Raw genomic sequence first — 27,972 nt, forward strand, 5'->3', positions numbered from 1 at the left:
TTCCATACATCACTACTGGGAAAACCATAGCTTTAGCTATACGGACCTTAGTCGACAAGGTGATGTCTCTGCTTAAGATGCTGTCTAATATTTGAGGTCAATTTGGGAGAGTCACAATGGCTTCAGGATTGCTCTCCGGTACTATTTCAGACACATGGATTATATACTTTGTGTTCTCCTTGTACATTTATGAACGTTTATTTTATATTTGGGACCTTAGAATTCTTTTAACACTGCTCTATACCCAGAGGTCTCAGGGCGGTTTACAGAATAAGCAGCATTCATTCCTATGGGAAGCCCTTTGGATTTTGGTAGTAATTCAGCTTGAAACTCTAGCCTGCATCAGTTGGGTAATGTAAATCAGCATTTAAAAGTAACTTGAAATACCAAGTGTCAAAAATACTAGGATAAGCAGTAAAAGAAGAAGATATGCAAAAAGGCAGACTTTTGGGATTTGTGAAGCCCCTCGTACAGGAAGTCAATAGAAATAAGAGAAAAATTCGAAATTGTGCTCTGACTGACTGTATGTGTTAAAAATGCTTAAGCTTCATAAAATATAATGGTGGGTCAGAACTTTCGAAAGTCTGATTATTCGATAGACGGTTGCTTTTCAACTGTTTATTATTGCAGAAGCTTTGAATTTCAAAACAGTCACGGGCTCGATTGCTATAGCGACCGTCAAGGAGCGTTTCGAAAGCTCTACGTTAAATCCGTTCAGCCGTCCGGAATCGCGTGGCCACGCGGCAACCGCCGCCGAAAAGTTCCGCGTTGTTTGCGGCCGCGCCGAGGCGAACAAGAGGCCGCACGCAACTTGCGTCAGCGCCGTCGCCGTAAGACGCGCCCGCCTCTATTCCGACAGCTGCGCTGGCTGCGCAGCCTTCTGGACCTTGTAGGCAGCGCGCGGCCTTCGCGTCCCGCGACGGAAGAGAAGGGGGGCCTCGTTTGATTGGCTCAACATCGCCAGGGGCCCTCCGCATTGGTCAGCCCGTTCGCGAGAGGCCCCGAGCAACCGCCGCCCCGCCCTGGCGACGCTTGTGAGGAGAGGCGGGCGCCATGTTAGCGCAGGCTCGGCAGCTGCCGCCGCCGCTGCTGCTGCCGCCGCGGCAACGTACCAGGAAGGAGGCGGAGACGCCGGAACAACTCCGGCTGCCGGAGAAGCCGTTGGGGCTGGCGAGGCGGCGGGTGGCAGCCGAGGGCGGCGCTGATGCGGTTGGTCTGAGGGGCGGCTGCTGAGGCGGCGGCGGGCGAGGCAGCCGCCCGGCCTGAGGGAGAAAGAGAGAGAGAGAGAGAGAAGCGCAGGATGTCGGCTTCCTCCGCGCCGTCGCTTCCCGCGAGCGCCGCTTCCTCGGAGGGGAAAGGGCTCCCCCGGGGCTGAGGCGCTTCCTCGGCGCCTTTCCCGTCCAGGCCTCCTCCTCCTTCGCCCGGCCTGAGGCCTCGCCGCAAAGGGGTGGAGGAGGAGGAGGAGGAAGAAAAGGAGGCCTCCTTTCCTGCCCCGCTGCCGCTGCCCAGGCCGACCTGCCCGCACGCCCACCTCCCCCCGAGGCCGCCGGTGGAAGATGGCGTGGGTGCTGAAGATGGACGAAGTGATCGAGTCCGGCCTCGCGCACGACTTCGACGCCAGCCTCTCCGGCATCGGGCAAGAGCTGGGCGCCGGCGCGTATAGCATGAGGTGGGTCGGCCCCTCGGCAAGCGGGGTGGAAGGAGCGGGGAGGGAGCGGAGCTGGGCCGCGGCAGGGCGGCAAGTGGGCGGCCTTCCCTTCGGCGGAGCAGCGGCGCGGCGCCTCCTCTATGTCTCTCTCTTAGTTTTATTTATGCTTTCAGGTTTATACATTTCACTAATTTTACAATCTTTTTAACATTTCAAAACTTGACTGCCTTTCCCCTCTTTCTGCGGTTCCTTAAATTTATTTTTGGCATCTTCCGCATATTCCAAATTAACTTGATTGGCTCATTTATTCATCTATATACTGTTATGAAACCGCAGGTTATTACAATAATCCTGTCAGTGTTCTTATATGTTTACAGTTTATCTGCAAAATATTCAGTAAACCATTTCCATTCTTTTATAAAAAGTTTATCTTGATTTCTTATTCTTCCGGTAAGTTTCGCCATTACTGCATATTCCATAAGTTCTTGTATCCATTCATCTTTTGATGGGACTTCTGCTTCTTTCCATTTTACATTCTTGCCACTGTAATAGCGTACATGAATAAGATTCTATACAGTTTATGTAGTTCTTTCCCTATAATTCCCAAAAGAAAGGCTTCTGGGTTGTTTTTTTACAAACGTTATTTTAAACATGGTGGGGCAGAACTTTCGAAAGTCTCCCATTCATTATACTGCATATCATTTCCTACTAAGCATTAACCTTACTACAAGGGAGCTGACCTCCGGCTTGGGAGTCCTGCTGTCAGGAAAGGCCTAACTTATGGTAACTTCTCAAGTTTCTGCATACCAGATTCCAAGCAAATACAGCACTCTCAAGAGAATCCCCACCAGTTCTCAGTGTCTGGGGCAGGTGTATATGGGAGAAATCCTTCCATTAGATACCTAGATTCTGAGAAAGGCTTTGCTTTGCTTGTCAACACAAGTAAAGTAAAGTGAACTTAACATAATAGTTTCTAGGCAGTCAGTGCAACTCCTTCAAAACTGGTGTAATGCATTCCTAAGTAGGCTACTCCATTTAACTGCCTAGCCATTAGCTCCAGCTTCTCAACCTACCTTAAGGGTAGCTCTACCTAGAAGTGTGGTACAATAATCCATTCTTGAGAATACCATGGTGTGGATCACTGTGGCCTGACTATCCCTGTCCAGGGATGGCCATGGCTGGCATACCAGCTGAAGCTGGTAAAAAGTACTTTTTGCCACTTGCACCTCCACCAATAGTGATGGCTCTAGGTGCGTCCCAAGCTATGTACCGTATTTTTTGCACCACAACACTCACTTCTGTGCGTGTTATGGAGCGAATGCCTGCGGATGGCCGGGGGGATCTGCTGCAGTCGTGAGCAGAGGATCCATGGTTCTCCTTCCTTCCCTCCTCCGTGGTTACAAAGCATGGATCCACATGGATCCTCAGGATTTTTGCATTGGGCTACTCCAAACTTGCTGTCAGATCACATGTCTGTGGCCACAGCTTGAACCACAAAAATCATATATCCACTATTTCGTTTAGAATATTTTTTTTCTTGTTTTCCTCCTCTAAAAACTACGTGCGTGTTATGGTCTGTGTGTTATGGTCTGGTGCGTCTTATGGTCTGGTGCGTGTTATAGAGCGAAAAATACGGTACCTCCTTCAGAGGCAGTGTGATCTCATCCAGAACAAGGAAGCCTATTCAGTTCCTGGACATGGGAATTACCTATACACCACAGCTTATGAGGATCCAGCCCACAATGGTATCCAAACACTGATTTGTTATACTTGCTCAGATTAGTCTTCACATTTTTAATCTATTTGCCACTGCAGTTCCCACCACCACCATCCATGATCTCTGGAGTGCACAAATTCGGAGCGGCTTTGGGAGCCAGCCCAAAGTTGTAGTTGCCACCAATCTCTGCCAATTCAGGAGGGACTATGATATTATTGGTTTTGAAGCTGACATTCAGAGACACTGGACAGCAGCAAGTTCTGATATTTCTGAAGCACAGTACAGTCAGGGATTTGTCTTGCCTTCACTTCGGGCCATCTAAACAAAACAATCACTGTTGAGGGGCAGTCGAGGACCTCATGACATACATATATAAAAAGGTAAAGGTACCCCTGACCATTAGGTCCAGTCGTGGATGACTCTGGGGTTGCAACGCTCATCTCGCTCTATAGGCCGAAGGAGCCGCTGTACAGCTTCCTGGCCAGCATGATTAAGCCGCTTCTGGCAAACCAGAGTAATGCACAGAAATGCCTTTTACCTTCCTGCTGGAGCAGTACCTATTTATCAGGAACTGTTGGCATAAATGTCACTGGAATTTCATCCAAGTGTAATAATCTCTCCTCATCTGTAGTTATCAATGTTTCCAGTATTCCAAGGCTTGATCTGTATAACTTGACCTTTATAACTATGTAACTTGATTAAACTAGTACGTAAGCCACACACGTCTAGGAATTTGGCCTTCTCTGATGAAGTAATCAAATAGTAGATTAAGTTATTTATTCTTTATGTGAAGAATGGCTGTTGCACTTCCCTCCCTCCCTTTCAGTCCATTTTTTTTCTTTTGTGTTATGTCATTTTATATTGCAAGCCTGAGGGGAGATACCTTTTTTCTCTGGAGCCATTTTGGCTAACAGGTGGGATAAAAATTAAATAAAGTCTAAGAGAATCTGTGTAAACCATAGCTATGGATTGCTTTTTTATTTTGACAAGAATACATGGCTATATGCCCTGCCTCCACATTTCTTTATCCCATTCTTTTTCTTTTGAGGTGCTAGTTATGTCACAATCTCTTTTGTTAGTTTGAGGTTATCAACAGGTATCTAAAGTAAGTACCTTGTTGTGTGATTTTTTCCCTTTCTCTGGCAATGATGCAAGTGGAATGATTCCCCCCCCCCCCACTTAAACAGGGTTGGGTTTTTTTAGAGCAAGCTGACTAAACCTTTGTGGTGAGTTTTGGGGGTCATCAGATATTGTACAGTACAGTAGTTGAAATGTCTGTCTAGGACGAGGTAGTTCGTATATTGCAGAGAAATACTAGTGACTAAATTGGTCCCCTAGTGTTAGTACTTCAGAATAACCTTCTAGAACATTCAGATAACCACAGATGGTAAGTAGCAAGAAGGTGACTTCTTAGGTAAGTCAGCTCTGTTTCCAGTTAAGATTTCGTCAAGAGTAGCCAGTACCTTGGGTTTCACTTGCATCTGTGGCTCACTAGCTGATATATCAGTTAACACTTGTTGGCTTGCACTCTTTATAGACTGAAGTTTCTCTATACTAGATAAATGGTGTTTGCTTTTTGTTTACATGATTTAAGGCAGACTTTTGTAAACTGGATTGGTGCACAGTGTAGTTCCCAACTACCTGTTATGAGCTAAAACTGCTGTTTCAGTAAGATTTCAATATTGAATTGATAAAAAAATTTAAAAAATGAGAGTTGCTCTTTCTCTTGTTTCTAATGCTATCTGAAGTTGAAAAAGGTGATTGTAGTGCAGCTTCTGGCATTGACATATCATTTGTAAATCCTGCTTGGAAGTGTTGTTTATATGCTTGTTTATCCAGAATTCAGTTGAAATACTTCTGCTTGTTTTGAAAACGATGCCATGTGTTAATGTGAAGTAACTGAGTACATGATGAACGGTAGTTAGCAGACTGGCCCACATAGTAAAAATTTGTAGGGCTGATGAGTAAATCCCTGGAGATTTTGAGGCAGATGGTATCTCACCATGTTGTCTGGGACTTGTAAGCTATTAGCGTAATGGAATCTTTAGTTTTAAATAAACAATGTCAGCATTTTTTTCCTTCTGTTTCTTTAGTATCAACTTGATGTAACTACAACAGTGCTTATGAAGAATGGGCAAGATTCACTACATAAATTAAAACAAAGTCCCAAATGTGTAACTTTTTTGTTTGTTGAGAAGCTAGCATTAAATAGCACCTGAAATATCTGTTATGCTAAATGATAAGGTGTTAACTTCTGCTATAAGTGGTTACATAATCATGGGGCTACTTGTAATTTACAACTGTTTACATATTTTTCTTCATTCTAGAGTTAGGTTGCCATTGTGGGATGCTGTATAACAAACATAGCATGACTCACTCTTGGTATCAAGGAAAAGGCTGCATTTTATGGATCTCTCTCCCAGGAAATTCAGCATGCTGCCTCTTCCATTTAGATGGCCTTTGAAGATCCTTTTATTCCATGGTTTATATTCCACTTTATATGGTTTTAAAACTTATTCTTGCTGGCTCTTTGGTTTTTGCTGCTGTGTTTTATAATCTATTGGATACTCTAGATACTGTGTTTTAATTGTTTTGTTATTTCATAATTATTTTGGTTACATGAGCTGCCTTACAGGAAGCAATTTAAAGGTGGGGTAAAAATACTTACATTCAAATAAATGAATAATATTGCTGGGGTTTCAGCATACATTCAGAAGGAGAATTGTATTCAAGCATACTGTTTTCCTGGAAACAGGACTGCCGCTTCCAGCTGGAATACCACTGGTCTTCCCATTGAGTAATTTCCTTGTTGCTAACAAAGAGAAGTAAGGCTTCTGAGATCTAACACTGTCACCTGTTCTCATTTCAGTGATGTTCTGGCACTGCCCATTTTCAAGCAAGAAGACTCCAGCCTTCCACCTGACAGTGACACAAAACACCCACCATTTCAGTATGTTATGTGTGCTGCAACGTCTCCAGCTGTCAAACTGCATGACGAAACCCTTACTTACTTAAACCAAGGTTAGCATTGTTCCTCTGAGCAGACTTCTGCTGCTCTTGTATATGGCTACATTTTAATAAATTTTAAATGTCTGAAATAATAATTGTTGTTCAAAATACTTGCTCATTGTAAATATCTGTGCTTGTTTTGGTATCCTGGTATGTATAGAGAGACAACAAGGAAAGGCATTAGATTTTATAGTTATGAAACTGGAATACAAACATTTCCATTAACAGGAAATGTGTGGTTTTTTCTAGATGCTGGCTAATCCCAACATCAGATTGAATGGTGTCATATGATAGTGTTCTTTGTTTCTCTTTAGGAAAAAGCCAGACTTGAAGTTCTATTGAGAAATAACAGTTGCAGTCAAGGTTAATAGTATTGCTAAATAAAATAAAATTTAGACTACGAAGATAGCTTGTGGGGTATGAAATAAGTTTTTGAGAGCTCTTAGACCTCTAACATTATTTATGCATTGTTTTCGATTCAAAACCTTCTGGCATTTAATATATTCTCCTAAACATTCCTTGGAATGCTTGGTGTAATTTAGTCATCTTGGCAACGTGGTGTTTTAGGAAGTGCATTAAGTTAAGGAAAAAGTGTTCCTATGAGATTACCTATGATCCCCAATACATTGGCACATTTAAGAAAATTCATTTCCTCAACTTTGTTCATGGGGCGGGGATTGTGGTACATTGCTCTTTAAGCTGCATTTATAGCTGCTTTTAAATTTCTGTATTGGGATAAGATTTATTCCATATGTTCATTTTTTAATATTGGAAAAAATACTGTTCTTTTGATACTTTGATGCAGTATTTTAATAAATTAGAATCAGTGTTCATTGTCCTAAATTTAATACTAGATTGAGGAAAGTGTCAGATTGTCACATAACTATTCATAGATGACTATTTGTGTTATATGAATGGGAAACACAAAAAGGAGAATAATTTCGATATTTATTTACTTGTACTAGGATGGTTTCAGCCTGGTGACTACAAGGCTTGATTTCTGTTATTGCTTCTCCATCTCTTGTAGTGTGTTTTAAATCACTGGTTGCTTACAGTTATGTCCATCCTGATTTGTGCATTGGCTGTCTATAAGAATGTAGGCTGTACATAAGTAAAATTATTATTTTTTTCCCTTTGAAAGGTCAGTCCTACGAAATCCGGCTGTTAGATAATAGAAAAATGGGAGATATGCCAGAGATCAATGGGAAAATGGTGAAGGTATGTTGCTGGCTCAGTCTTGATTCCTGTCTCTTGTGATTCTTTGTAGCTATTGGAGCTACTTCCAATGACAACATTTCCCTGTTTTGGCTCTTAAAACTGCAACAAAGAGAGAATGCATCACCCACTTTCTAATGGCAGAAGTTTCAGTATAGGTCTGGACATCCCCAAAGAATTCATGCCGGTGTAGGATGTCATTTTGCATTTCCAGCATTTCTTCCTGGGAACCTTTTAGACCATCCAGGGCTGAGGTCCGAACTGCGTGCTTCAGCTCTAAATCCTCCTACCCCAATTTAAGTATATATAGTTCACTCTGATGTATAAAGGCAAGAACTGTTGAATGTGAAGAATCTTTAAGAATATGTAACTATTATTTAATTACCTTTTAGTTTCACTTTTCAGTTGTGGGAAGGAAAAAATTACCTTGTGTGAAGTCTCACTGTTCAGAATACTCTGCAGAATTTAATACATGTGGGTTTGGATTTTTTAAAAAAGGTTATTATACCTGCCTAAAAGGTGGCTCAGTACTAGTGGTGCTATAATAGCTTTCTGTATTTGAGATCAGATAGGAGCTTTTGGAGCTTTTACAACACTTTAAAATTTGGATTGGCTCAGAAAATTTGATGTGTTTCCCCTTTCTGCTTATTCTGAGCTAGTCTTGACATGGGGTGAGGACACCCATCACTATTCAGTACCCAAATAGCCTTCACTCTATACTTGTGAACTATACTCACTGAAAATCCCTGTTGGACAGACGAAAACTAATATAGAGAAAGAATTATGAATTTCTAACACCTAGGGCTTCTTTTAGTCACAGCAGCTGTGAATGTTTATCACCTTAAGAAAAACATACCCTAAACTGCCTGGCAAGTGGGTGAGGAAACTCCTGGCTCTCATGATTCCCAGTCCTCCACTCTGCTGGCGTTACCTGAGACTTCTAAATCAGTGTTAGGGCTGCAGTCGACAAAATAATTTAGAGTGGATGTCATAGGGCACATGAGCCCATTTTAGTTGAGTTATACAAGTATATTTCCAGCCTGGTTGTTTACCTCCCTTCTTGTTTTCTGAAAGGAAGAATAATATTGCGAAGCAGAGAATGAGATGTATGTTTTTTTCTTAAACTGGGTGCATATTCTCACTCTGGAAGAAATGTCCTTGAGGATTATCATATTTTAAAGCACAAGTACTGAGGAACTTGCTGATGGATTTATTGAGCCTGTAACTGATAGGTGACATTTTCCTTATTTTGAATACTAGTGCTACTTAACTGGTGTGATATTTACAAAATTCAAAATGGAGTAGTCCAGTCATATTTGGGGGATACCACATCGGCTAATCTGGATTAAATTTTCATTGTATCTAGCTGAATCCAGGTTGCAGCTTCTAGTGAATATAATTTTTAACAGTTTCTGTTTTCTAAAACCTGTACAGACTCACTTGCTCTCACGTCAGTATCTTCCCCCTTCTTTTTTGTGTATGCCCCACTCCAGTTTTATATTGCTAACACATAGGTTTGTCCAGTCCCATCAGCCTGTATAGTTTTTCTTTGAAATCAAGGTAGAATTAGACTAGATGATCCTCATGGTCCCTTCCAACTCTATGATTCTGTGATACCCCTTTCTCTGGTGCTCTTTGAGTTGCAAATAATTCAGGAACTTTTATCACCCTGATAGAAGAGAGAGTGCACATAACCAGGTAGAGAATCATCAGAATGTTCAAAGTTAGTTTAAACCTAAGATATTGTCACTCTGCAGGCTATCTGCGAGAAGCTCATAGCTTTGTATACTTCGGCATTACTCCAAAAGGAAGCATGGCTCTTGTTGTGTCTGATTTCATTGCAGTAGGAAAATTTGGGTGGGCATAGCATTGGCGCATGTTTGCACTGCGAACTAGATATCCGTCATCTTTTTTTTAGAGTATTATAAGAGTTGTGTTCCATGACAGAAGGCTGCAGTATACTGAGCACCAGCAACTTGAAGGCTGGAAGTGGAATCGCCCTGGAGACAGATTACTTGATTTAGGTAGGTGTGTTAATTAACATAGCCTCTTCATATGAAGAGATGAATTAACAAGAGAAGTGTTAACTCTTCTGATGTACTATATGTCAGGGATGACACTATATAGTAGAATTTGAATTGTACATGTTTTAAATAATGCATTATTACGTAGATTACCACAAAGGGCATTGGAAATTCTCTCATTCATTTTGAGATACCCTGTTAGTAACAATTAATAGATGGTGTTATCTAAGCACAAAGATGGTATTTTAATTAAAAAAAAAAAGACTTGAAACTTTAAACTAAATTTCTGCATGTTCATTATTGCTACTCTCAATCTATCCTAAGAGAACATTATTTAAGATAAAAATGTGCAAATGAAATCTTCACTGCATTGTTTCCCTCAAAAAACTGTGTTTATTTTATTAAGATATTCCTATGTCAGTTGGAGTAATCGATATAAAGACAAATCCAAGCCAGCTTAATGCAGTTGAATTTCTGTGGGATCCTGGAAAACGAACATCTGCCTTTATTCAGGTTTGAAGATTTGTTTTCTTAAGAAATGATAGTAGTCTTTAATGGTGGGAAAGAAATGTTGGTGATCGTTAATGATTTAAAAGAGCTGAAACACAGTCCTCGCTCTTCTTAGTTGTAACATCACTCTTGTGTACTGTATGCAAGAAGTTAAATAATTGTCAAAATCTTGAAAATAATTTTTTTCTCAAATGAAGATTACAAATTGTTTACTCCCCCTCCCATAAAAAGAAAATTGTAATACTGTAGTGACAAATTAACACCATATTGTGGCTTTTTTTTTTAACCCCTAGGTACATTGTATCAGTACTGAATTTACACCTCGTAAACATGGGGGTGAAAAAGGAGTTCCTTTTAGGATTCAGGTTGACACTTTTAAACAGACAGAAAATGGAGAATACACTGATCATTTGCATTCGGCCAGCTGCCAAATCAAAGTTTTTAAGGTAAGAGATGTTAATGAACAGCAGGGAGGAAATTGGCGTACAGAGGCTTTAGTATTTATTTTTCTAAAGCTTGATTTCTGTGTGTAATTTAATTTTTAGCCAAAAGGGGCAGATAGAAAACAGAAAACAGACAGAGAAAAAATGGAGAAACGAACTGCTCATGAAAAAGAAAAATATCAACCTTCGTATGACACTACAATTCTCACAGAGGTAATAATACTGAAATGTTTTCATTTGCAGAGATAAATGGCGCATAGTACACATAACATACTTTAATCTAAGTAATGAGTTAGGGAGTGTCAAGGGGTGGGTCATAAGCTAAATATATCTAAAAGTAGGCTTTTCATTTGACAGATGTCTTTGACAAAGAAACAAAGACCCATAAGACTTAGGATCAAGTAGAAATATATATTTTCTTAAAATATTTAGCTTTGCTCAAACCTCATATACATGTCTAAAAGCCCTTCAGTGCTGAAAGAAAACTGTCTCAGGATTTGTTTTGTTCTTGTCTGGTTTGAGCCCAGAGCTGTATTTTAGAAGTTATTGAATTTATGGGCAGAGCCTCACTGGGTTCTTGCATTTCTTTTTATTTAAACACCAGTGAGTTTCCTATAGCTTTCTAACGATTGCAGAAGTTTTTAAAAGGCTTTTAAATTTTCCTCACTGTATAATGAAAAGAAATTGATCCACATCTTTGGTGTTTGTCCAGATGAGGCTTGAGCCTATAATTGAAGATGCAGTTGAACATGAGCAGAAAAAGTCCAGCAAGCGGACTTTGCCAGCAGACTACGGTGATTCTCTGGCAAAGCGAGGCAGTGTAAGGGACTTCTGCTTACTTTTCATTGTGCAAGTTATCTTGTGCAGTGTTAGATATAGGACCAATTTCCATCATCCAAGATTAAAAAACAAGGATTTTGTCTGCCTTGGCTTAATTTCGTGCACTTTCGTTTACCCACAAATTACTTCATGCTTGTATCTTAGTGAGAAATACTTCCTAAATCTAACACATAAAAATGTCAGCAGGCCTGTGACTCTTAATAAAAGCAAGAGCTTCAGTTTACACCTGAAATGGCTTTATTGAATAGCTGTGTTCTTAACAATTGTTTTCTCTCCTGTAATTAATGGAATGAGAAGTAGCAATATCATTCAGTTGAGATATATTTTTCTTTATTTTCACATGTAAGTTTCCACAAACTATTTTTTTTCCATGGCTCTGTGTTGTCTAACTATTTGCAGTAATAATACTTTGCTTTCCTTATTAATGGCTTTCCATTTGTTAATACTATTGTTAAATTCCTAAATGAGCTTGGCCTAATCATCTATTTGCTCAATATGCAAATATTTATATGATACACTTCTTAAAAGTACAAACTGACAGTTGAATAATGCTATGTAGGCCTTTATTCTTCCCTTTGTACACACAACAAAATAGGCCTTCTCCATTTGTTAGCATGAAAGCAGCTGCCAGTGAAAGAGCCAGTTCAAGCATAACCAGCTGTTAAAATGTCCTTGGCTAGACTGACAATACATTTGAATGGTAACATTCTCTCTCCTATGAACTGGCACTTTGAATTTCAGCAGGGGCCCTAATTTGACCCACTGTCTGTTTTCTCCAAATCACTTGTACATTCCCTATATAGCTATCTTGATTATCTACTGTAAAAAATAAGAATTATTTTATTATATATTATTATATAATAATATGATATATATTATATAATGTTATATCTTATTATATACTCATATAAAATATCAACCCAACAATGTATACCACACAATAAATGTAAGATGCAGAAAATCAATACAAAATGCTGGCTCATTCTGAAAAAAATTAAAAGTAAACAACTGAATAGACCTGTCTGGCATAAAAAATAATAATAATTCATAAGACATTTGAAAGTAAGCCATGCCAAATCTCTACTGGAAGAGTATTCCAGAGTGTGGTACCAGAAACATAAGTGCCTGGCTTCTAGTTGAGGCTACTTGGACTTCTCATACATGGGGGATATGTGATATTGCATGTGGAGTAGGTAAAGTTGCGGCAGCAACTGAATGGTTGGGAGCATACAGTGTGCTCTCAGTTGTTCCTTTTCAGGCAGGCCTTGCTGATCAGCTCTGTCAGCAAGCAAATGACAGGTGACCTTCAGGGAGGTGGGGATTCAGCCAACCGGGCTGAAGAAGTTCCCTATCACTGATGTAGCATGCCAACGCTTTCTATCCCTAAGGTGGTCAGTGGTGGAAAGCTCTTGTTGGCTTACAGAATGGCAATCATCACTGAGTGCTATCTTGTGGTAACAAAAAACCCCAAAACCTTCCTTTTAAAAAGCCACTAAATGTTTTTTGTGCCATTCCTGCTCCTTTCACTGTATGACAACCTGTGAAGTAGATTGGAATGAGAAATAGCAGCTAGCCCAAGATCATCCATTGAGCTTCATGGCTGGTGGTGATCTGAACCTGGGTCTTGCTACTCTAAACTGAATTTTCCCAAAACGTTTTCTACCCCCACTAGGCTGGTCAAGGTTTCACATGATTCTACCGTGTCCTCTTTTTCTCATAGCTTTTGCATTGATGCTTTCAATAAGGGTTTCAGCAGTGTCCTTTTGGTCAAGATATAGTGAGAATTGGAAATCTCTTCTGTCCATTCATGACAATAGCAGAAGACTAAAGAGCTCTTCTGAAAGAGCTGTTCAAACTTGTGCTGCTATCATGTATAAAAACAGTTGGCTCCTTTGGTTGGAAACAGAAGATTGCATATCTGAGGGAAAGTAATACAAAATAGAGAGAACATTTACAAATAAATCACTGCTAAGTTCTTGAGTAGAGGTCCATGTAGTAAATAGTGGTCAACATCTAAAACTTTCGCTTAGAATCAAATGTGTACTTTAAGTGTAATTTCAGAAGCCATAAAGGCTACTGATACTTATATCTTAAATTTACCATAAATGTGCAGCCTAAAAAGGTAAGGGGGGTAGTGTAAAAAGTTAAAGGGATAGAGATAGACAGTCAAAGCTTTTATCAACTTTTAATTTTTAACTGACAGAGGAAGCTTTCTGTTTATAATTATTGGTATACAATTCTACTGGGTCATGGGAAGGATTGGTTGTGGTGGACAAAGCAACAGGCTTACACAGGAGCAGTGGGACGGCAGACCTCCACCCACAGAGAGAAAGAGAGAGAGCTCTGCAAAATCTTAGTCTCTGGTATAACCATCCCAGGGACTATAGGATAGCACCCTTAAAATTCAGTACCCTTAAAATGCAGTAATTATTCAGCTAGAATGCATTTGCTTTAATCCAGTGTTAATTTCTGCTTAATCTTGAGAAAATTATTGATCTAAAATGTCCCATTTAATCATAGGCAGCATGGATTACAATCTCAGAAGGAGTATCATTCAGTTAGTATATTGAAAGCAATCATAATGTAATATAAAATACATACTGTATCAAAACAAATTCTGAAACTTCACATTTCAGGCACCCAGAAACTTTGTGGCACCTTCTTATACTTATTTCAGTTGTTGATGTTGTTTTAAACTAGTACATTTAAAGAGAATATATCTTTTTTTTAAAAATGCTTAGAATTCACATCTGGAAGTAAAAAATGCAAGCATGCATATTTGGGTGTAGCTTCAGTGTGGGGTGCACATCTTTGAAATGCCTATTTGCTTTGTCAGAAATCAGAACATGATTTATTGTTGCCCTAGAGTTGGGGCTTAATCCCCATCGTGCACCAAAGGCATGAAAAAAGCCACCTGTACATGCCAGCTTCCCCCTCTGCTTTCTGTGCTTCAATTGAGATGAAGTTCTTTCCCTGCCTGTAAAGAGAGAGCATGCATTAATAATATTTGTACTTAGAAGTAATGATAGTAAATAATAAAACACAGAACTCTGTGTTTCTCAGGCTTGTTGAAACTATTTTCTTGTTGAATAAAGAAAAAAAGCCTGTTGAGAATGGTTCTGCTCTCTTTTCCCTGGAGGGTATGTGTGAGAGAGGGAGAAGGGTTATGAAATTGGCATTCATAGCCTTCTTCCGAATGTGCATGGTTTCATCCTGATAAGAAAATGCAGGTGGTATTCCTCTTGAGTACTGGATACTGGGCGCAAACAATGGATCACTATCATGTTCCTACTCTGTGAGTGTCCAAAGACATTTGACAGATTGCTTTTGAAAGTAGGATGGTGGACCTTGGACTGATACTACAAGGTATGCATGGTTCTATTCCCACCCACCCTAATCATGCCAAGCTTAGCATATGATCCACCAATCCCTTGCAAATGAGGACCCTGGTAAGTTGTGGCTTCCAGTTACAGGGAAGAATCTAAACTTGTTCAGCTGAACATGCTTAGAATCCTCCTCCAGACATTCAATGGTTCAAAGCAATGCTTCAGAATTAGATAAACTAGGTTAGACCTTTAAAAAAACAACTGATCAAGTAATGCATTCTGGATATAGGAGCTGGCACACAGTGCCCTTGGTTGGAGTGCATGTTTCCTTAAAGTATGTGGGGAAAGTTTCTCCCCATGTTGTGTTGCTGTTTCCCCTCCCTTTCTGTGAGGCAGAATGCAGCTTGCTAAAACTGGTTGTAGAAAGTGAATGAGAAGTTCTTTTTTGTTTGCAGGAGAGCTAAAGTTCCTTGCTGTATGAGTGAGGTTCTCCCCTTTCATGCTTTTGGGTGCTTAACACTGTGCACATTTGAGATGCCATAAAGTTTTGTGGACCTGCATCTAAATTTTAAACTTAGGTTTGTTTCAGTGCTATTAAATTACCATGGCTTCCCATAGGAAACCATTGGAATGAGTTTTTGGTGAGAGATTTGTGGTTCCTTGTAGGCTTCTGTGTTCCCATGGTTCTTTTGGAGGAAACCATGCTAGTAAAACCAATGTACATGAGCAGTTTCTGGGTATTTCCTACAGAGTCATCCAGCTATACTGGAACAAATTGAGCAGTGGTAATGCGTGGACTTACCTTAAAATTTCCTGTTTTTGTTAGTCACTCACTACAAACAATCAGTTTATGGAATGATTTAGAAATGCAGGTTTGAACAGATTCTGTTTGTAGGGGGGGAAGTAATTACTAAATTCATTATCACAAGGCACGTATAAACTTTTAGTGACTTAGCTTGAGTTGTATGCATGCATAGTAAATATATAATTATATGATAAAATAAGTGAGGACTGGTAGAGAGAGCTTTTGAAAAAGTAAGAGTTATTCTCTTGCAAAGTGAAGCCCAGCTTTAATTATAAAACTGCTGTTTTAATGTTTCTCTTTTCTCTAGTGTTCACCGTGGCCTGATACATCGACTGCATTTGTGAACAGTAGCCCTACCCCAACTCCGACGTTTGCCTCTACTCCACATAGTACTACTTACAGTGTCCCAGACAGGTATGCTTCTCTTCTAGCATGACGTATCTTAAATCAAGATTAAGACTGAAGAAAACAATGTTGTGGGACTTGTATGTGATTTCCTTGCGTTTAATTATCTCTCTCGGGATAATCAGATTACAAGAAATTATAATACAAACATGGAAGAGACAGGTTAACCCTTGTCAACATTCCTAGCTTAGTAGTGCAACAGAGGATATTGTGTTGTCTCCTGCTCTTAGTGGGACGTCCTCCTTTTTTCATATCAGCCATTGAAAAGTCTGCCACTATTTTATATTGTTTTGATTAAGTTGTTTCATGTATTGTACTTTTAGTGTATATTGCTTTTGTTTTAATATAAATATTGTTTGCCACTTTGGAGGCCTTTGGACTAAAAAGTGGTATGTAAACAAACCATATCATTCAGACTCCATTGTAGACTATTGGGGCTGGGGGGCAACTTGTACTTTATCACAGGCAGTAAAATGTCCTTTACCAATCCTATTCTAAGTACAGGATAAGGAGAAACATTCTTGTGTTACAACAATATTTTGTGGTCTTCAGTCTGGAAGTTGAATCCAGTCCTATTGCAAGTGTGTGGCAGTGTTGTGTTTTGTTGTATTGACTAGAGATTAGTGTAAAATTCTGCCACTAAGACATCAAAAATGTACCTGTTATAAAATTGCTGGTCATTCTCTTCTAGCAGTTCAGTGCAGGAGGTGCTGACAGATAAATGCACTTTAAAACAGCACATGCACTGGAGATGGTTCCTAGTTGGAATTCTAGCACTGAACTCCCAAAACTGCTCTGTTAAATTTATGAAGTTCCATCCCGGCCTGAGTTTGCAGTGGGAAGTTTGCTGGCAGGAAAATACTTGAGAGGAGTGCCTCTGTGTCACAGCCTTATAGCTTCCAAAAATAAAAGTAAAATAATCATGTAATCTTCCTTTCCGCATCCTTTCCTGTCTAGCAATTCATCATCTCCAAATCACCAAGGAGATGGAATTCCTCAAGTATCGGGAGAGGTGAGTGCCAGTTTCTCATGCTACCAGGAATCCCTCATACCATGTAGATAGAATGCATTGCTCCTTGGTATTCTGAGGAGCTGTGGGGTTGATGAAATGGGCTGGACAAAGAGTGGTGGAAATCTCACTCCGAAGCTGATAGAAAGCTGATACATTGTGTCTATCACATGGCCTTGAAGGCAATGACATTACAGTTGACTTGCATCCATTGCATCTGCAAGAAGTCAGCTCCAGAGTTCCATGTTGTCTGGGGACTTGTTACCCCAGATTTGTGGGGCAGACCCCTGGAGCACACAGTGCCTAGCTGCAAGTGGTTTGCAAGGCAACTGAAGGACAAGGTTGTTCCTGTTTGGAGTGATTAGATGCCGCTGTCACAGCAAATCCAGCCCAGTTGTCCAACGCTTTGTCTGGTCCAGTGTTATGGGATCAGCTCCAGTCAGTGCAGCCTGATGTGGACAGGATCCTTAAAGTGAGGCATCTGGCCATGCGCAGTCTTAGATCACTGCTCTTCTTGGCCAGAGTAGAATAGCCAGATGCGTTACGAAAGCATTGTTGCCTGATTAGGTTCTGCCATCTGCCCTTAAAAAGGCAATGGTGTGGCTGATCCTTTAAAAACCCAACCCTAGACGCAATGGTGTGTAATAATTAAAAGCCAGTTGCCAGTCATCCTCTCAGGGGAAGGTTTTTGGAGAGAGTGGTGGCGAAGAAACTGCAAGTGTTCCTGGATTTTGTTTTATTAGTTATGATGAGTATTCATATTGCTTTAAATGGTGTTTTATTGTTTTACAACACCCAGATATTTTATGATATAGTGGTACAGAAATACTTTTAGAAAGAAAATATTGTATTTTAAAAGCCTAAGAGTGCATATTACCATATAAAATGTAGATTTAAGTAATTTTTTTTGTCTCCCCCCAGCAACTTCATCCATTGGCCACAATCCAAGAAGCCCAACAATGGTTGCTTAAACATAGATTTTCCACTTACACAAGGCTGTTTTCAAATTTCTCAGGTACTTACAAGATCAACTTTTAGGTTTGCTTGTTTTTCAAAGTAGCTCTTCATCCCATGGGACTTCATGTATTTCTGATATATAAGTCAAGTGAGCAATATAGATTTAACAGATAACTTTGCTAGTTATTGGAAATTCAACCCGATTTCTTTTTTCCCTTGTCAGTTCTTTCCAGCATTTTTTATCGTTTTTATTGACACACTTGCAGCATCCCTTCTTCACTATAATCTTAAGAACTGCCTTGCTGAATCAGGCTAAGGGTTCATCCCATTTCCAAAAGTTACTTCTGGGAAGTCAAGAAACAAGTTGTGCAATTAGCATCTTTCTCCTATTTTCCCCTACCAGTAAATGAATATTTCCTCTGAAGCATGAAGGTTTAACCAAGAAGTAGTAGTGTCCTTCATGAAATTTTCTAAACCCCTCTTAAAACATCTGTGCCATTGGGAAGTTTTGGAAAGTAACTGTGTTCAATGTACTTTCCTCTGTCCTGTATTTGTTGTTGATCTATTTAATTGGGTGAGACTTCTCATATGAGAGTAGGAAAAACATCACATCACACTAAAGTATGTTGGGATGGGAAACAGAACCAAACAAAGGATGATGGGAGTTGTAGTCTAGCAGCTTATGGAGGGGTCACAGGTTGTCCAGCTATGCTATGCTCTACACAGTCAATGGTTTTTAGCACTTCCGCCATGTTTTCCCTTAGTTATCTTCTAAAAATCCCCCAAGGCTTCCTTTGTGGGGAAGGTGCTCCAACACTTGATTATTTCTGTACAAAATCTCTTTTGGGATGTGCTATATGTGGTGTTCCAGATATGGCTGTTATTTCCATAAAAACATGATATTGGAAGTCTTCTGAATAATCTTGTGTCGTCTGCAAAGTTGGCCATCTTGCTGCTCACTCCTGATGCCGTGCCCTTTATATGACCAACTTAATAGCAACAGTTGCAGCATGATACTATTTGGATTCTTTTGTACCAAAAATTATGATTGTCTGCCTTCTCTGTGGATTGTTTCTTTAGGCTACTAGTTGAGTTGTGAGTGTCTGTCAGAATTCCTCCCCACCAAATAATATGCTGGAAGTGAACTTTCTGCCTTCTTTCATGCTTAGTCACTGATCAAGCATGTCTTTGGAATGCACACTCGTTGAGAGTAAATGTGAATAGTGGATAGTGAAAATAGTGCAGGTTGTTGCTACAGCCTTCTCTTGTTGTTCCAACCCCAGTCATTATTGTGTAGAGGCATAATTAGAACCTTAACACAGTTTCCTTTGAATATGGAGAAAAGGAGAGAAAACACAGCAGCTTCAGTCTCTGCCTTAAAACAGCTGCTATCCCAAGTGGCAGCAGCAAGACAAGAGGTAAACAACACAGAACCGTAACCTGAGAAACAGATGTCACAGTTGAGACCAAAGCAGAGAAGTTGGAGAAGAGAAAACATAGTCCAAAGGGAAAACAAGAATGTTTCCCCTCCCTTAACCATTTTAAATGTTAATTGAAAGTTTTGGGGAGCTTTCCTAAATGTTGGCTGCTACCCGAGGCGGATAGCTGTAAGGAGTCTTGAGATTTGTTGGCAGAAAACTGTAATTGAAAATGCTCTGTGGGTGTGACACACTAATATTAGGGGCTGGCAGGGGGATCCTTGTTAGATCTGAATATGCATTGCTGAGGCTTGGATGGGTGAACAAGATGGAGTTGGTCTCACCCAGCTTTGCCCACCCAAGTACTCTGTGCAGCATCAGGGAGAACTTGAGAGTTGAGGAGGGGGGTCTATAATGAATCCATCTCTCTCCAGGCTCTGTCCAGTTTGGGGGGGGCAGGATCTAGAGTGTGTGTTCTTGGCACCCTGACCACCCTGTGATCTTTGAAGGGTGGTATAGAAATTTAATAAATAAGAATATGAATGCAGTGTGAATGAAGTGTTGCCCGTAATGACAAAGTTAGAAAATCCGCTGTTCAGCCAAGTCCCTGAAGCCACGAAACTTGTTGCCAGAATTGGAAGGTTGAGCATATCTCCTTTCAGCTAAATGTTTTGGAGATGCACTTTAAGCAACAGTGGCATATTACAACTGTGGACATTGCATTCTGATCTATATATTATATGGATGCTATTTTGCTTTATTTCTGCAGGTGCTGATTTACTGAAGCTCACAAGAGAAGATCTGGTACAAATCTGTGGTCCAGCTGATGGAATTCGGCTTTACAATGCACTTAAATCAAGGTAAATATTATCCCTGTGCCAACTCTTGCTTGCATCAGTTTTGTACGAAAGTCTGTTTTAGACTAGAGGGATTTGGGAGATATTAATTTAGATTTTCGATTGGCATATGCCTGTGTGAGCTCATGCAGGAGTTGGAAGTACTGTGCTCAAAAGAAGAATGTTTTGTTGTACACCTTCAGGGCAGGCCACAGATATGATGCAGGCACTGATGAGCTCAAAGGTAGACTGTAAGACTGGTAGCAATGCAGTTGGGCAGTACTGATTTCTTGAAGACGGATGGGTTTGTTGCCAAGAGACAAATCTTCTCATTTAGGTGAGCTATAACCAACCTAAAGTTCTTGAGGTCATGGCTACTAAATATTAACAATTGCAGATTTCTAACTATGAATTAAGCTGGCATAATAGATGATGTTAACTTGCTGTTACTTCTGTTACTCAAGTAGTTATATTACAAAATTGCACCATACACCAGTGTCCTAATTGCTTTAAGTTTGAAGATTAATTCACCATTAGAAAATCTCAGTGGTTCTGAGATGAGTCATCAGACTAAACAATCTTTGATAGTTTGCCTCAAATGTGAAGTAGTTTGTAAAGAAAATAGTGTTAAAGTAACAAAACATAATGACATACGTCCATTTTATTTTGTACAGGAGTATTTATTTTCCCCCCTTACATTCCAGGTCTGTTAGGCCACGTCTAACAATCTATGTATGCCAAGAGCAATCAAGAAGTCTACAACTTGAAAGGCAGCAAGACTCAGGCAGTGGAGAGAGCAGGAATGGTGCAATATATGGTATGTGTCTGTCAGGAGCTTATTTTAGTATCAACTGTATTACTATATGGGACTATACAGTGGTGCCTCGCAAGACGAAAAGAATCCATTCTGTGATTCTCTTCGTCTAGCGGTTTTTTTGTCTTGCGAAGCAAGCCCATTGACGGATTAGAGGATTAGCGCTATTAGCGGTTTATCAGCTTATTGGATCAGCTGATAAGCGGCTTAGCGGCTTAGAAAAAGGGGGGGGGGAACCGCAGGAACTCGCAAGACATTTTCGTCTTGCGAAGCAAGCCTATAGATTTGTTTTGCGAAGCACCTCCAAAACGGAAAACTCTTTCATCTAGCGAGTTTTCCGACTTGCGAGGCATTCGTCTTGCAGGGCACCACTGTATACATTGGAGGATTTATTCATCACTTACAGCCGTCTTTAGGGCTGAAGGTTTTTTGAGTATTTGTTTGGAACAAATAAAAGTTACATTTCTACTCTGTACTGCGGAAGCGCCAATAGTTCTGTCCGTTATAAACTACTCACACTGGCAGAGAGCTAATACACAGAAAAATACTGGTGAGGATAAACAACTTGCAAGCACCAAAGAGAGGGGTAAAGTTACAGATAGAGTCTATCATTTGACATGCTGAGAACAAATCATACCAGATCGGCAGTAACTGCTCCCATTTTTTATGTAGTTAGTAAAACAGAAATGTAAAGTTGGCATAGACTAGACATACACACATCTTTTTAACTTGTCCCACAATGCAGCCTTCTTAAAACAAAAGTTTGAAAAGGAACTGCTGTTAACAGATGCGGCTTGGATTCATAGGATCTAGTCAGCTGAAGTGTAGGATTCTATAAGGGGTCCCAGATGTGATGCTATTTAACATTTTCATGAATGAGCTACGCAAAGGGCTCAAATTTGCAGATAACAAAACTGAGGAAATTGCAAACGCTAGAGGAAAAGCTAAATTTTTAGCATCTTGATATAAATGTTAAGTAAAATGGAGCTTAACAGGGACAAATGGAAAGTGCTACATGAAAGGATGAACAGAGTGTGATGGTGTAAGGTTTGCATCTATTTAAATCTTATTTGTCTGGGTGAACAGGATCTTAACTGCTTGCAGCAACTAGAAACCATAGCAACTGCTATGCACTATGAAGTGGCACTGGAAATACCTCTTTGCAGGATGATGCAGAATGATGTGTGTCCCTTACATAGACATTGTACGCTGCCCCTCTGGCTATGTGGAACTCATTCAGAGCACCGTGTAGGCAGAACACACTTGTGTCTTGGCTCAGTTCCAGGAACTTATGGGAGCCAATGATGGCTTAGGATTCTGGGCCCTGTTTAAAGGATTGGTATCGAGGTTGTGCTGAATCAAATTGAGACACCAAACATGGATGCTGTTATTTCTGTGGTGGCTGGGAAGTGTGTTTACAGTTAACGCAAGTGCACCAAGCCCCTTGAATGTTATGTATGATTTGGCCGCAGTTAGTAAAGGTAAAGGGACCCCTGACCATTAGGTCCAGTCGTGACCGACTCTGGGGTTGCGGCGCTCATCTCGCTTTATTGGCCAAGGAAGCCAGCGTACAGCTTCCGGGTCATGTGGCCAGCATGACTAAGCCGCTTCTGGCAAACTAGAGCAGCGCACGGAAACGCCGTTTACCTTCCCGCCAGAGTGGTACCTATTTATCTACTTGCACTTTGACGTGCTTTCGAACTTAGTTACATCCTGTTTGGATTTCTGTAACACGGTCTTTGTGGGGCTGCTTTTGGAAAGTGCTCAGAAGCTTCGACTGGCTCAAAGAGCTGCAGCCAGATTGCTGACCATATGGACTGCCGCCTTAGAACAGCTTCACTGGCTTCTGGTCTCTTTGCGGGCAGAATTCAGAGTGCTGTTTATGCCCTGTAAAGCCCTACACGGCATAGGTCCAAGCTGTCTGAAAGACCGTATTCCCTCATACAGACCTGCCCGAGTTTTGAGCTCTTCAGGGGAGGCTCTTCTCTCGGTCCAGCTACCCTCACAGGCACATTGGGTGGGGATGTGGGAAAGGACCTTCTCAGTGGCTGCTCCCAGATTCTGGAATTGGCTCCTTGGATTTGTCCTCCTTGCTCCATCAGGCTTTTGGGCACTGACTGTGAACTTTCAATGAAAGGGTAGTGCTGTGTTGTTTTTACTGTAATTATTTGTATGTTTTCAACAGATATTATATCTGATTACAATTTTAATTCTATCAATTTTTAAATTATTTTCCACATTTTTAATGATTCTTCTTTTTATCGAGTCCTGTCAGGGGAAAAGGCAGGTTATAAAATGGATATAATTGATAATAATACTCTGTTTTTTTTCTTTTGTGAATGGCATTTAGTTTTTTAGAATACAGATTCTAGTAACTTTCACAAAGAAAATAGTGATGGAAAGTCTGTGCTGAAGGAACATTGTAGGAGTACTTTAAAAGGTATTTTTATTTTAGTTTATCATGCAATCTATTTGGAAGAAATGGCTGCCTCCGAAGTCATGCGCAAACTTGCATTGGTGTTCAATATTCCTTTGCATCAGATCAACCAAGTTTACAGACAGGGTCCTACTGGCATCCATATTCTCGTCAGTGACCAGGTAAATTACATTGTTTTTAATATATCTATATACTGGGCGCTCGGGTGAAGGGTTAGGACAGCCATGGGCATGTTGTTCATAGTAGCCACCCATACCCCAGGTCCCTGCTGTCAGAATGAAAACCATTCAAACTTCTTTTTGAGATCCCTCTTGAACCTCCCACGAGCTTTATTTTTTAAATAATCTCTAGAGTTCACAATGCCTTGTTTCTGTGCTTGTTTAAATTCTAGCATAGACAAGAAGTTTCCCCAAAAAAGTTTGGGGCAAATTTCATAATGGTGCTGCTGAGCCAACAAATGCAAAAACCCTTATCCACAAAATATGGACTTTTTGGTGATGACTTTCAAAGCTTGCTACCCCTATAGCAGCAAAGCAGGATATTAAAAATAAAATTTAAATATTAAATCTAATTAACCAGGACTTTTAACTATGCAGTTCTCACCATTTTATTATTCTATGAAATCTGATTTTGGTCTATTACATTTTTTCTCTCTCAGTTGATGTGTTGAGGGAGGCATTTCTAATTATGCTATCCCAAACTATGCTGACAATGTATTTTAAATGGGAGAAATGCCAGAATACCAGTAAATCCATAATTTGTGTATCTGCAGCAGGGAGAGGTGGAAAATATTATTCATTATATTACGTATTGCTGCTAGGGACAGATTTCTCAAAGGAATTTTCCACTTTCCTTTTTGAACAGGGAGAAATATCTGTTGTTTGTTGATGGGTGGGGATACATGATTTCTGCATTTGCCTTAGCAGCACAATGGATCAGACACCATTTCTGTGTGCTGGGGACAACCCATGCTAAAATGTACTTCAGTTCTGTTTGTATCAAATAAATTTGAGTACCTAATATATATATAAGGGATTATTTTTAATGAGCATTGGGTTAGAAATCTAAATAAAAGTATTGTTTATTCATAAACTCATCCATTTCTCTGCCACTCCCCTATTAATCCCCTATGGTTCCCCTTCCCAAACCCATTTCTGAAGCCACTTCGTCACTTCTGTTTTCTGCAGCTTTGCTTTGTGCCAGTTTTCACCTTCACCCCCCCCCCATGTCTGTGCCTCCACCACCACTCTTTTTCTGGAACTCCCTGCCATTTAATTCAGATCACTCCATGGTAACCTTCTGTATCTTCGTCCTTCCCACAACTTGCAGCTACGAAGCACCCTTTTCAACTTCCACCCAATTATGCAACCACACCCCCTCCTATTCTGCAGGCCCATTAATGCCCCTGCTTTTATCTTCACCCCTGTTGCTGTGCCACCTAATCACTCCTGTTTTGCAACCCTCTTTTTTCAGTTCAGACTTGCACACAGGCCATCCCCATGCTTCATCCTCTCTCTTGTTCTGCAGCCCCATTTATGCCCAAAGCACATGCTGATATGTAATGTAGCTTTAAGACAGAATATCAAGAGCAAGCCTGCCAGTTAGCTTGTTCGGTTAAAGGTTCAGTTCATGGCTCTTGTACATAGGAGTGTTTGCTTGTTAATGAAATAATCTCTTTTAAATTACTACACTGAACCTGGAACTTCATGTTGAAGACAGAAGAGTGAAATACATTGTGTGAGCATATGGAATATTTGAGGGGTCTGCATCCGTTATTTCTCGCATGGCACAGTTGAGGGATGGAAGCTGAATGAAAAGGCAGAAGTGGATGCTTAAAACAACAGCAGAAATTTAAGTAAAGCAGGGGATTGAGAGACACCACAAATATTCAAGCAGGGTCTGCACAATTATATTACGTTCGTAGATATATAAAGACCAAGACACCCACACATGGCCACATCACTGTCACTTGTCATTGAGCAAAGTAGAGTTTTATTTTTTAAAAAAATACCATGCAAACATAATAATGGTACTTTTTTACTAGAGCAGCAGTATTGAAATGAGGAGAGCAAACACTGAGGCTTGTAAAACAGCTTGGCTCTCCTTGTGGCAATTTTGGGTGATGCATGAAACTTGGGTACACTGCTATGCATGTTGCCAGCGTGTAGCTGCATTTAATTGTCTTTCTTCCTAGATGGTTCAAAACTTTGAAGATGAAAGCTGCTTCTTAGTTACCACAATAAAAGGTATGCTAATAATAAGGGACAAAGCCCAGTGTTGAAAATGATACCCTTAGCTTAGTTTTAAAAACTGCCTATGTGATGCACCGGCTTCCCTGCATTTTTTACTTACCAGTAGTTTTTTGCAGTACGTTAGTTAAAGCAGACTTGCATTTAAATGTTTAACATTCAGTTTCTCTTTAAATACCTTCCATTATTTGTGTTCTGAAATTGAATGTGTTTTAAAGTTGCAACCTGCTTCTCCTGAACTCTGGACTACTTTCAACCACTCTATATACTGCCATTTAGGTATCTTTCAGTAAAAGAAAAAGGAACTAAAACTATTAAAGTTACACTTGAAAAAATGTTTTCAAAGTATTTAATTTTTGCTGAATGAGTCTTTCCAGAATTGTGAGATACTTAGGCATAAGAACTGATGACATCTGTCTTTGTAGAGTAGAACGGAAACAGTCCTGATTTCAAGGTCTTATGGAACCCATAGTTTGGCAGTTCCATGGGCCCTAGAAAATACTTTTAATAGCTTTTTATATTCATGTGCTTTCATTATAAAATTTTATTATAAATTTAAATAATGGCTCCTTTTGAATTACAGCTGAAAATGGCGAAGGCTTCCATATAATTTTGAAGTGATGTTGCCATACAATATAATGGACTGATATTCCAGTATAGAATGAAGTCATGCTCAAGAATGACAAATAACATCGTCTCTTCAGGGATCTGACTTCACCGTATAGAATGTTTCATATTGAAAACACAAGGTGACCTTTCTAATGAGTTGTTTAGTAGATGAACTTCCCACTGCCATAGCCAAAAGTCCTCATAAGAGGTAACAATGCCGGAATAGCTAACGTACAGGCATGGAAAAAAACAAAGGAAACAAAGGTGTTTGCCCTTTTTAAAATTAAGGCAAGCTATGGCCAGTAGATGCAGTTTGTAGAAGCGTTACTGCTTTCCTATTACACTGTATCCAGTTTGAATGTAAACTTATTCTGGGCATTTACCTTTCTGTGCCAGTTTGTCTATTACTCGCTTGTACCTTTATGCTGATTTTATTTTTTGATGTTAGCAGAGCACATAGTAATTTGTGTGGAAATAAGTAGTAAAAAATGATAGCAATCAGGTTTTGGGTCTTGAGAGTAAAGCTGTCAAAACAGCATCCTCTGTGTAAATTGTGTATAAGCGTGAATGTAAGAAGTGTAAATGTCAAAAGGTGGACTTACTGAAAGTCCTAGCCAGACGAAAATTAAGCATGCAGCAGACCGCATCATCATCAGTACCTATTTGAGAGGATAAGAAGAAATCCTGTGAGGTACAATACTTTGCTTTGTAATAGGCATGTTACAGAAAATCTGCCTATGCATCATGTCTTTTTTAGTTTTTCTATAAAGCACTATTGCAGCATTTCAGTGTTTCACTTTTTGAACCACACTATTATTAATAGTAGTGAGTTGGGACTTCCTCATGGAGAAAAAGGGAATGTCACTGGCACCAAGGGACTATTCTGAAGCATTAAGCAGGAATCTACAAATCAAACGTTGATTTTGGTTACCGCTCTAGTTGAAGACCAGGATCTTCCCATGTGTGAACTGTTCGTTGTTGTTTTTCTCTGACTGTTGTGGAAAACCATAGTTACAGTGCCTCTTCCATACAACCAAATACTTGATTAGCAGTTGCACAACTTAATGAATGAGCTGCAAAAATGTCCTTAAATGTTGGCTGAAGAGCAGAGAACTACCCAAGGACAGGTGCACATGTCTGCTCTGCATTAATATAGGTTTGTGGGAGATTCAGACAGAGAATGCTGGTTGTTCCGTCATGGTAGGTGGCTTGCCCCTTAATCAAATAGCTAAAATCTTAACTGATGTAATGAATATTTGAAGGTGGGAAGAGCAGCATGTCAAATACTGTTCTTAATTCCCATTTATAATTATGCCTAGGTTAAGTCTTTATGTTAAGAATGTTGTTTCATTCCTAGAGTAGGATGAGGGCTTACTCCCCACCCCCCATGACCTGGACTATTCTGCACTGATGGGGAAGGAGAGTAGAGTTTGTGAGCATACTTCATTGTTTGAGTTTTTCTTGCCTATAAATTATTTTGGTTGTACTCGGGTGTCTTCAATGGACTTGATGCATCATCTCATTTTTCTAATCTGTGGAGAATCTGAAAAATGTCACTAAATTATAAAAGCTGTACAGTAGTTTGGTTCACTTGGATTTAATTATGGCACCAGCAAATTGCTTTTTGTTTTTAAATAAGATGTATACATTTCAATTTCAGTAAAAACATTTTCCAATAATGATTGTATCTTTCCTTACTTG

The 27,972-nt window shown here is 39.9% G+C and overlaps 1 protein-coding gene across 3 annotated transcripts; it reads left to right on the forward strand.

Moving 5' to 3' along the window:
• Positions 1-1,057: 1,057 nt before the first annotated feature.
• On the forward strand, positions 1,058-27,950 carry UBP1 (upstream binding protein 1). Of its 3 annotated transcripts, XM_082192859.1 has the most exons (16): positions 1,059-1,669; positions 6,235-6,386; positions 7,516-7,592; positions 9,508-9,613; positions 10,020-10,126; positions 10,417-10,569; positions 10,669-10,779; positions 11,279-11,386; positions 15,845-15,951; positions 16,900-16,954; positions 17,873-17,966; positions 20,096-20,186; positions 20,867-20,979; positions 23,432-23,574; positions 25,608-25,659; positions 26,246-27,950. In XM_082192859.1, exons 1-16 carry the CDS (start codon positions 1,557-1,559, stop codon positions 26,281-26,283), a joined length of 1,620 nt encoding a protein of 539 aa, XP_082048985.1. In that variant the 5' UTR covers positions 1,059-1,556; the 3' UTR covers positions 26,284-27,950. The 3 variants fall into 3 exon arrangements, 2 of the variants coding, with proteins under 2 accessions (XP_082048985.1, XP_082048986.1); XM_082192860.1 differs by lacking the exon at positions 11,279-11,386 and having other exon boundaries at positions 1,064-1,669; XR_014212344.1 differs by lacking the exons at positions 23,432-23,574; positions 25,608-25,659; positions 26,246-27,950 and adding an exon at positions 20,366-20,499 and having other exon boundaries at positions 1,058-1,669.
• The last annotated feature ends 22 nt before the right edge of the window (positions 27,951-27,972 follow it).

The sequence above is a fragment of the Podarcis vaucheri genome, assembly GCF_965113315.1.
Source record: "Podarcis vaucheri genome assembly, chromosome: 12".
Classification (NCBI taxonomy): domain Eukaryota; kingdom Metazoa; phylum Chordata; class Lepidosauria; order Squamata; family Lacertidae; genus Podarcis; species Podarcis vaucheri.